The following is a 10,773-nucleotide window of genomic DNA, read 5'->3' as shown; positions in this document are numbered from 1 at the left end:
AGAAACAATGCAGACAAACCTGTTCCTGCATATTGTTCTTTCGCTTCCTCCTCACAATTTCTAAGCCAACCCTGCACCTAATGGTAGACCCTGTCAGACCCTGTTCTACCTACGTGGACCCAGTAAGGTGTTCTGCCTGGGTGCATCCTGCTTTTATATGCAGAACATTGGAATTTTGCTGCTCTTTATTATGTTTAAGAATTTGATGATGGTCTTCAGCTCAGTAGCAGTTTTCTCCCTCTTCACCCTCTCTCTCTCTCTCTCTCTCTCTCTCTCTCTCTCTCACTCACTCTCTCTGACCACAGGCAGGAACCAGTGTTTTGTTTCTATGCGGCACCAACACCACCACCACCACCACCAACACCACCTCCAACATCACTTCCTTCTCTACATATGCCTACAACAGCACATCAGGCAACTTTTCCATCTTGAATGCGGTAAGACCACACATCTAAAGACCACACACACACACACACACACACAAACACACACACACACACACACACACATGTAAAGACTCCATATGAACAATATTAATCTAGAAAAATAGACCGAAAAATATTCATAAAGAACCAGCTGATAAATCTCTGGAACACTATGAACATTAAAGTGATTCTCTCTCTCTCTCTCTCTCTTACAGAGCTTTGTAAACAGTGTCCAAGGTGTCTTTTTTTTGTCAAGCCTTTCAACTGTAAACCCAAACTTGGTCCAGTGTATCATCAGCACCACCAGCACTCTGCCTACCACCACCCTCAGAATTGGCAACACTGGTTTCAGCCTCTCTAAATTCACCGGCAGCTTCATCGGTCAGATTTTCTCTCTTTTTTCCTTTATTTTAAATTCATACTCAACCACCCCCTCTCCATGCACACACACACACACCTGCTTTCACATGCTCACCTTGGTGTTTTTGTCACTGTCTCCCTGCTGTTTTTCAACAGGAGGTGCACCAAGTTTTCCAACTAATTTCAGCTACTCGGCCGTTGTGAACATCACTGATCCCAATGGCACTGTGACCAACCCTTCCAGCAACACCACCACCAACACCACCACCACCCAATCGCCGGCCACCACCAAAGCAGGAAGCAACCCTCTCACCAACCCTGTGACTCATGGTAAACACACATTCTACTGCTATGCACAGCCATGCCAGAATTGAAAAGCACTGGATGTAGACTCAAGCTGATTTGAAGTCCCTAAAGGAACAGAGTTATGCTCCATAAAGTGGGTCCTCTCACCTGGGGGCAGCCATATTGTTACAAACAGGTTTAGTGGTTTGATAAATCCCTGACTGTCTCTGAGAGTTTAAGTATCTTCCCAACATATAAACACACAAGTTGGTAGGTGGAGAATCGTACACATCCCAGTGCTCGGGGGCTTTAATCCCCTCTGGTGATAGCCTTAGGCTCATGTGCAGCTGTTCCAGTGCATCCAGTTTCATCGCATGCTTTGTGGGGATCAAACACCTCATATGTGTCTAAAATTTTCATTTTCAGGTGTGTAATGAGGTCGATTTAATAACCATCTCTCTCTCTCTCTCTCTCTCTCTCCACACAGCTCTGGCCATGCTGCTCAGTGCCATGTGTCTCCTCCTCCTGCATTAAAGCCCCGGCCTCCTGAACTTCCACTTTAATGAAGACACTTCTCAGGGTTTATGAACTGCGAATGGCAGAGAAAAGCAAACAGTGATAAAGATACAGTTATGTGTGTGTGTGTGAGTGTGTCTGTGTGTATCATGATACAGTGCTGTGCAAAAACCAGACACCAGTCTTTTAATGAACAGACATTAAAGTTGCAGTCAGTCATTTTCACCAACAAAATGTAGCAAATAATATTTATGTAATTGATTATTTATTTTTTTTTACCTGTTTTTTATTACTATGTGCGACTCAAATACGATGAGGAATCAAATTGATTTGTAATCCACAGAGTGGGTCCCACACATCGAAAGTAGGTTTAGCACAATATCTCCAGTCACTAGGTGTCAGTATGGTGGCTGTTTCATCGGGTAGAGAAGAATCACTGGAGAAAATGACTGATTGCTCCTTTAAAGAAACTCTCAAAAATTTTTTTTGATTAGTTCCTTAGACCTTGACCTTACTTTTGCACAGCACTGTGTGTGTGTGTGTGTGTGTGTGTATGTGTGTGTGTATGAATAAACCACTGGAGACATGTTATGAAGCCATGGTTGACTGGCCGAACACTGTATCGCTCCTCTCTTTGTTACTTACTGAAACAATCTCAGGAAAGGATTAGGGCTTGTTCCAGTGTTTTCATTTTGTTTTTTTACACTCAGCTGCTTTGCATTGGTGTCTGTTGTCTTATGGTGTACATGCATATATTAAACAAAAGGCCTGTTTTATATTCCTCTTCTTGTGAAAGCAACACTAGGTAAGATTTAGCATTTTTGATACTGGGCTCCCCCTACAGCTGCAGAGTGTAATTCACCTGTACAGCACTGTCCAGAAACCCAGGGCGGGGGGAGTGGTGGCAGGGCTGAGTGGATGTCCAAAAGTTCCATAGTGCAATAATACTCTTTATTAAAGATCTGTGGACCATCACGATGATTCTGAAGTGGATGCTTTAAGGTAAAAATACTCCCTAGTGTTGGTTTAACACAAAAACAAAATCTTTGATCGAAGGCCATTCACGTGCATTGTATTTTTATCTGTAATGTTTTATCAAACATTAAAATCTATTTTAAGTAAAACTTTCAGCTGTTTGTGAGTCTTTTGTCTGATATTTATGGCTTTGAGAAAAGACCTGTGCCATGTAAATTACTTTAAAACTAAAGTACATTCATTCATTCATTCATTATCTGTAACCGCTTATCCAGTTCAGGGTCACGGTGGGTCCAGAGCCTACCTGGAATCATTGGGCGCAAGGTGGGAATATACCCTGGAGGGGGCGCCAGTCCTTCACAGGGCAAACTAAAGTACAGTGTTAGTCAAAAGAAGCGAAAGGGAAAATGACATACCTGAATACCCCAGCGAGTAATGGGGGAGGGGTCTATCTTTTATCTGTCCGGAAGATGGCCACCATCTTGAAAGCCAACGTATTGAATCAATAGCAAGTTGTTCCAATGGGAAGAGGGTCATGTAGCATATCAAATAAGATCAGAATTATCGCACAAATTGGATTTTGTAGTTTTGTAGTTTAAAAGTTATCAACACAGAAATATCAAAACGTTTGTTGTTGGTTACAGACTGGTTACAAGCTCAACCAGACCCTAAATGCTAAGCGCTACCTGACAATGCTACAGAAAACAATGTTCCCATCCATTCTGATTGAAGATGGCGCTGAGTATCTAGGGTCTGGGCGAATATATATATATAAATTGATGCATCCAACATATTAAAACAAGGACTCAGAATGACTTTAAAGCAAGGCAACCCTTAGTATGCCCTAAAGGTGAGTGAGTATGTGCGAGTGAATGACTTCCAAACCAATTCTATGAAAGGCTGGGTATCTAAAATGTGGGGAGGGTGGTCAGAATCAGAGTAGAGTCATAATGAAATGTTCCAGAATGTTTTAAGCAGGTGATGTGTGCCCCTGAAAGGCCTGGTCTGAGGGTCAAACACTGCCTGTGTGGGACAAACATACGAAGCCCTATAAGGTCCCATAGTGAGTTGTACTCCAAGAGGGGCCTCCATAAGTGTGTCTTGAATTTAACTAGTGAACAAAACTTGTCCATATGAGCCCCACTTCAGTGTGTTGGGTAAATGATCCATGTAAGTGTGTATTGCATATTGATCTTATCAAACATGATTTTTCAGATACACTTAACTCTTACAGTGACTCTAAACCCAAATGTAAAGCAACAAAATCTGTATTACTGTGAACCAGATCACCACACCCTCAGCCTTAAATGCAACTTTTTATTTACTTTGTTTCTGAAACGGTACAAACTGGTCACACCAGCTCGCAAAACAAAAACACCCTGGTTTCGACTCATGCCAGGAGATCTATGAGGAAATAAAAGCAGCTAGAAATAGAATCCATTTAAATGAAAACAGAGTCATATGATCACCTCAGTGGAAAAAATTTGGAGAAAATATTTTATGGACCTTGTGATTTAGCGAACAATAGTGTAGTCAACAAGAAGACAAAGGACTATTTTACGATGAGAGATTGATAAGTAAATATTGCTAACAATGTAAGCCTTAATCCTTCACACCTGTGTTACATTTCCTCAATGTACAACACAAATACAAGGCCACGAGTCAGAAACAGCACAGTAATATAGTTATGATACATCATCCAAACTATTATCCCCACTAGCACTCCCTAATGAAGCCAGTAGGAGCCACAGCTGGTCAATAAAAGGCGACAGAGCTCCACCCTCCCAATCTGAAATGCATTCATTCATTCATTCACTGTCTGAATCCGCTTATCCGATAGTATCGGAGCCTACCCGGAATCACTGGGCGCAAGGCGAGAACACACCCTGGAGGGGGCACCAGTCCTTCACACACTCACACATTCACTCACACCTACAAACACTTTTTGAGTCACCAATTCACCTACCAACGTGTTTTTGGACCGTGGGAGGAAACCGGAACAACTAGAGGAAACCCACACAGACACAGAGAGAACACACCACACTCCTCACAGACAGTCACCCGGAAAGGGACTCGAACCCACAATCTCCAGGGCCCTGGAGCTGTGTCAGAGACACAACCTGCTGCTCCACAGTGCCGCACCAGTCTGAAATTATTACTCCTAAGTTGTTTTATAAAATACAAATTTTTATATAAACATTAACTACTTACTGATGTATGAGTATGTTACAAATCTAAAATAATGAGCAATGTTTCCAAACCAAGGCAGAATCTTAAAAGTCTTCTTACACCCTCTGTAGGGCACAGTGTAGGTTATAAAATAACGGTCTCTGCACTCAAGTAGTGCACTTAGTGTGGCCAGATGTCTGGCTTTTGGTCAGAGAGTGTGTTTTTGTTTTGCTCCCTGTCCTCTGTCCGGTTCAATGCCTGGACAGACACATATTAGTCCTCCTTTTGGAGGGCAGCTGAGGTTGCATCTGACATAAATAATTTTGCATGTCATTGGTTCATGAACTTGTCAAAACAAATACACTGTATTTAATTGGTTTACCAGTATCACCATGTGATCTGACAACTCACCAACCAGCTAACCGCAGAAAACCCACCCTGTAAGAGCTAGTTAATTAGGAAATTCTAACAACTGCCACAATCAACGCTGTGAAAATGTCAAAAAATAAAATGACTTATAATTCTGAGGGGTCAGCACAACGAATTCCGTGCTTTCCCTACGCTATGCCGATGTGTAGACACTAGCAGTAAAGGAAAGGGTGCTATTGAACACCATGCAGATACATCATCTGTGGCATTCGTTTTTTGGAACTACACTGTCAGAAAAATTGTCTCTGTTGTGGTACATTTCGCTGCCAGGTGGAACCCTCAAAGGTACATATTTGTTAATTTTGTTAATTAAGGAACATAATTATGCCTTATTCTATCTTAATTGTAGATTTTAAAATTGTGTTGATTTCATACGCCCCATGTCATCTCCAGGACTTTTATTATATTACTTTATTTTACCCAGTTATATAATGGAATATTTCAAATATTCACCTCTCCTTCTTACGAAGAGAATGTAATGTACCTTTAGGGAACACAACTGGATTTTAAACACTGTTGTACCTTTAAAGGTACATTTACACTGTTTTTAACTTTACTGATCAATAATGTACCTCAACTGTACCATTTATTCTGAGAGAGTACACGGTCACCACTGAATGACAAAATTAGAATTAGAATTAAATTAAAATGCTGAACTTATATGTGTTGAACTTGTATATCATGCTCTGGCGCACCTTCACTCTTACAGAAGTACACTCTTACAGCTCTTTTATATATATATATATATATATATATATATATATATATATATATATATATATATATATATATATATATACTGATGTTATTGATGTTTAAATTTTTAGACACCATACCATACTGTAATTTTCTTGAAATTAAAAAATACAATCTTAGATTAAGGTTTTTTTCCCACAAATATTCTGGTGTCATGTCCTCCTCTTTAGGGTTATGAAAGCTGCCACCTTAAGTGCACTGTACTGATTACAATATTGAAATCATTATTTATTAATTAATTTACTATTAATGTAATTATTATATATTATTCGGTTATAATAATATTTAAGGTCTCCCTTTAAAATTAGTGCCCTCTCTGGGTGTTAAGGAGTACGGTATTATTTGGGACACAGCCCAAGCTCCCCTAGGCGGCATATATAGTGGAACAGGCTCTGTAACAAATTTGATGTTGATAAATATGGGTCAAGATTCCTCACACATATTTCTATCATTTTAACATGAAAATAAGAAATATGGGCTTTCAAATAAACAATAAAACAAATTCAAAAGTCACAGATTTTGTTTTTCTGTTTTCAGGGCTGTGTGTTTATGAGTAATGTGTAAGTCCACAAAATGGCGGCTACCATACAGTGACATCACCTGCAACCAGAATGTCCCCACATTTCGTCCCATGCTTGGCTAAAAAGACTATACACACAATAAAACAGTCAGGAAGGCCGTTTATAAACTTGTGGACACATCACTGATGGTCGCTGAATGTCTGCATGCTAAGGTCAGAGCTCCCATTCGCATTTTCTAGAAGAGGCGTCTCTCAGGATTCGAAGAGCAGGGTGGTAGCGCCCCCTACAGACACTGAACTGTTAGCACAATTATCAAATCATTATTTTAAAGAGAAATGAAAATACTCTGATAGCAAGATGGACCACTGTTGTCCCACTGAGGGCAAAGTTGGAGGTCCACTGGTGTTTTGCACAGTGTTTTCTGGACGGACCGCTGGTGATTAAACAGAATTTTAGACAAAATGCCACATTTTAGCACTTTTCCATTCAAAATCCAATTTACATTTTTTCCTTCATTATGTTAAGGGTTACAGATAATGAATGGATGGATGGATCTTTTTTGTTATTCTTTATAAATAAGATTAGTAAATAATTTTAATCCAGTACAGTGTCAACATTTTTAGCATAATCATTTTATATCAGGCTTATACTCATTATTATATCTCTTATAGTTGTTGATAATATTTGTATTAGTTTGTTTTCCAGAATAAAAGTCTCTGTGAATGTAAAATCTGTTTGAGGAGATTATAAATGAGTTATATCCTGTACAGGACAGTAATCTGAGTGGTCCGATGGTGGACCAGCAGTGGTCTACAGTCAGTGGTGTGCCAGCCTTTTTATTCCAGTAGACCGATATATGCTCGCTGTATGAGTAGGATCAAACAGAAACAGGAAAAAATTATATTTTAAAAGAGAGTAAGTAATAAGATGAGTAAATAATAATAAAATATAAGAAAGATGTGAACGAAAACAATAAGGTTCTACGTGCTTTAATTCTAAACAAATGCTATCTGCATTTCCGGGTGCAGACCAGAAGGGGGCGCCTGTGTGTCTGAGGTCTGTGTGATGGAATACGGTCTGATGACGTTCCAAACCCGAGCTCTTACGTCACAGGCGGTGCTTGGTGACTCTGGAACCCTCTCATTTCAGTGTAGTGGACACTCAGGACACTCAGACAACACTGAGGAGAGAGTGGTGAGTGGACACTACACCCCCCGGCTCTCTGGGCTCGTTTTCTTTTTGTTAAGTGAAACAAAACAAACAACATTTTCATTATTTGTTTTGAGAGAAAAATGCAGCACAAAGAAATACAACAGAGTTTAGCTTCACTGCTGGAAACATTAACACTGTTTATATTTTATTTATTCATTTCTCTCGCAGCCCTGTGAAGGACTGGCGTCCCCTCCAGGGTGTATTCCCGCCTTGCGCCCGATGATTCCAGGTAGGCTCTGGACCCCCCGCGACCCTAAATTGGATAAGCGGTTACAGATAATGGATGGATGGATGTAGGTAATTGGTGAGTATTTGGATTTCTTTGCTGTTGGGAAACCTTTGTGGATCATGATGCTATAGGCTATAAACACCAGATCAGAGATGTACAATAAATAAACATATAAAATAAGATTAAGAAAATCATGATCACTTTGCTCACAGCTTCTGTGGCTCCTACATCATCCGTCAGAGAAAGTACAATCCCTAAATGTACCATCGCAGTCCAAAGAAACGAAGCAGCTACGTTCACATAGTCCCTTGTTGGTTGTAAGATGTGAAGTATTTCCTATCGTGAATATGCAGATGTGTCTCCCATTGGTGGAGACTTTACAAAACCTTTAAACATGTTGATTATATTAAAATAATGTTAATTTAACTGTAGCTTGAGAAGAGCAGGGTCAGCTTTACTCCAGGATTGTTTTCATTTCAGGTGGAGAAAAGAAAGATGGAGGAACAGAAGAACGATAGGATGGAGCAGCGTAGGAAAATGATGAGAGAGAGGTGCGAGAAACGCTTGAGGGACAGAGGAAACAGAGAGACTGATCGAGGCGGAGCAGAAATTGAGGGTGGAGAAGGAGCAGCAGGGGAAAGAGATGATGGAGCAGAGAAAGAAGGAGGTGAGAGAGAAGATAATATATTGAGGTTACAGATAATATATTTAGGTAAAAATAATATACTGAGGCGACAAAATGATTTATTGCTGTCACAAGATAATATATTGAAGCTGTGGGAAATGAAGATACTGTGGACACTCGATAGTATATTGTTTATATAAAATATGTGGCTCCAAAATAACTAAAGAATACATAAAGATTCAGCACCATTGAGGTTTATATCTTTTCACAAGGGAGGAGATGAATGAATAAGACGTGTAAAACGCACATCAGTAGAAACCGTGCTGTAAATGCTGCGGGAAAATGCCATGTTTAAGTTTGTTCCCTGTGGAGGACGTGTCCAGTTGTTCTCATTCAGAAAAGACTGTAGAGGCAGTAGAGACATGTCCATAATGAAGTGAAGGGTGAAGCTGTTTTGTCTTTCTGCAGATCGTCACAGAGGAGGCCAGTACTGCAGAATCCTCAGCTTCAGTGATGGAGGAGTTCACAGGAGAGAGAGCGAGCGTTCAGTAAGGGTCAAGATAGACAGACAGACAGATAGAGATACAGATAGATAGACAGATGTACTAGTGAGGTACAGTGCAGTTATATCACTACAGTCTGTATAATAAATATATATAAGTAAATATTTGTATAAAACACATTCTATAGTAAGAAAGTACAGTGTCTATGAACCATGAAGTGACCTGTTGAATGAGCACATGTTTAAGGCTCTGTGTTTATCTTCCTCCACTTCCTCTTCCTCTTCCTCCTCCTCCTCCAGGGAAAGCGACAGCTCCATCGTCGCTCCTCTCGGGATCTCAGACCTGGACCGGAAGTTACTTCCAAATCTGGATGAGGTGGACATCCGGGACCAGTCTGAAGAGACGAAGAAGCTCTGGACTAAAGCTGTGAGTGACTGTCTTGTCCAGTGCACGGCACCACATTATTGACATGCTCCTGAGGCTAGAAATAGGCCCAGTCCCATTTCTTATTTTCCCCACTCCCCCTTGTTTCTGAGTGTCCCCTCGCCCCTTGGATCTGAGTTACAGGGCGTAGTGGTTAAATCTCCCCCTACGAAACGGGACGACCCGTTAAAACTGAGCAGCGCTTCATTCACAGGCGACTAGCACCGCTCTGTAGCAGCTCTGCACCAGTCTGCAGTGATATCAGAAGAGCTGCTGGGCTGTAATTACATTTAGGGCCTCATTATTCTTTAGAAGTGTTCCAGAACTTCCACAATCAGCGTCTCGCTAGGCGACAACAAGAACTGAGCGCCCCAACCCTAGGGGGAATAGAGGGAAAGGGCTGAGATGTCAGGGAATTGTTCTTGTTATTGACGGCATTGCCATTATTCTTTTTCAGGAGAGGAAGAGAGAGCAGGCTCAGAAGAAGAAGGAGCTGAAGGAGCTGAAGAAGCAGCACAAGAAGACAGTGAAAGTGGAGAGGAAGCAGCTGAAACAGAAGATGAAGAAGCTGAGGAAAGAGAAGGAACAGCAGAGGAAAGTGATGATGGAGGAGTGCAGAAGGATGAACACAGTGGCGACAGAAAGTCTGCTTCAAATGAAGAAGAAACTGAAGGAGGAGAAGGAACAGCAGGTAAAAGAATTGATGGAGAAACGCCAGAAGGACAAGAAAGTGGAGACAGAAAGACAAACGCAGGCGGAGCAGAGGCGGAAGGAGGAGAGGGAGCATCAGAAGCAAGCGATGAAGGAACAGCTGAAGGAGGAGGAGAGAGAGAAGAACGAAACGTTGAAGAAGAGGAAGCAGAAGATGAAGGAGCTGGAGGAGCAGCAGAAGAAGGTGGACAAAGAGTGGAAGGAATGAGTGAAGGAAAAGGAGAAGGAGCTGAGGGAGAAGAGGAAGAGGATGGAAAGACAGAATGAACAGTGGGAGAGAACTTTGAGGCAGAGGCGGAAGGCGGAGAGGAGGCAGATTAAGGAGGACGAGGAGCGAGCGAGGAAGACCCGAGAGGCCTTCATTCAGAACCTGAGGGCTGAGGAGAAGAGGATCGAGAGACAGAGGCTGGAGGAGGAGGAGAAAAGGCAGAAGGGGAGAAAAAGCAGCAGAAGAAGGAGGAGAAGAAGGAAATGAAGAAGGGGGTGAAGCTGCAGATAGAGAGGGATGAGGCGCGGAGGAAAGAGAGCAAAGCTGAGGAGAAGATCTTTAAGGAGATGGAGAAGGAGACAAGGAGGAGGTTCAGAGAGGAGCAGCTCTGGATTCATAAGGAGACAGAACAGAGAGAACTGGAGG

At 41.5% G+C, this 10,773-nt stretch overlaps 2 protein-coding genes across 2 annotated transcripts in view; both read left to right on the top strand.

Annotated features, from left to right (window-relative positions):
- Positions 1-2,710, top strand: part of LOC136707500 (uncharacterized) — a 5,206-nt gene extending 2,496 nt beyond the window's left edge. Inside the window, exons 4-7 of the mRNA XM_066681621.1 lie at positions 306-437; positions 641-806; positions 942-1,115; positions 1,558-2,710. Of these exons, the coding sequence (XP_066537718.1) occupies positions 306-437; positions 641-806; positions 942-1,115; positions 1,558-1,604 (519 nt within the window). The 3' untranslated portion in view covers positions 1,605-2,710. The remainder of the gene's footprint in view (positions 1-305; positions 438-640; positions 807-941; positions 1,116-1,557) is intronic.
- A 4,819-nt stretch (positions 2,711-7,529) lies between these two features.
- On the top strand, positions 7,530-10,347 carry LOC136706654 (DNA ligase 1-like). Its single transcript, XM_066680248.1, has 7 exons — positions 7,530-7,630; positions 7,817-7,952; positions 8,090-8,194; positions 8,358-8,544; positions 8,971-9,050; positions 9,305-9,431; positions 9,886-10,347. Exons 4-7 carry the CDS (start codon positions 8,521-8,523, stop codon positions 10,345-10,347), a joined length of 693 nt encoding a protein of 230 aa, XP_066536345.1. The 5' UTR covers positions 7,530-7,630; positions 7,817-7,952; positions 8,090-8,194; positions 8,358-8,520.
- The last annotated feature ends 426 nt before the right edge of the window (positions 10,348-10,773 follow it).

The sequence above is a fragment of the Hoplias malabaricus genome, chromosome 9 (genome assembly GCF_029633855.1).
Source record: "Hoplias malabaricus isolate fHopMal1 chromosome 9, fHopMal1.hap1, whole genome shotgun sequence".
Taxonomy (NCBI): Eukaryota; Metazoa; Chordata; class Actinopteri; order Characiformes; family Erythrinidae; genus Hoplias; species Hoplias malabaricus.
The sequence above is the reverse complement of the archived record's forward strand: the minus strand, read 5'-3'. Positions and strand labels throughout refer to the sequence as shown.

Bases quoted from the DNA above. Each gene is read 5' to 3' on its own strand.
- LOC136706654 (XM_066680248.1), top strand. From the start codon at position 8,521: ATGATGGAGCAGAGAAAGAAGGAG. The intron at 8,545-8,970 runs GTGAGAGAGAAG...GTCTTTCTGCAG, and splicing joins TGGAGCAGAGAAAGAAGGAG to ATCGTCACAGAGGAGGCCAG. The intron at 9,051-9,304 runs GTAAGGGTCAAG...CTCCTCCTCCAG, and splicing joins GGAGAGAGAGCGAGCGTTCA to GGAAAGCGACAGCTCCATCG.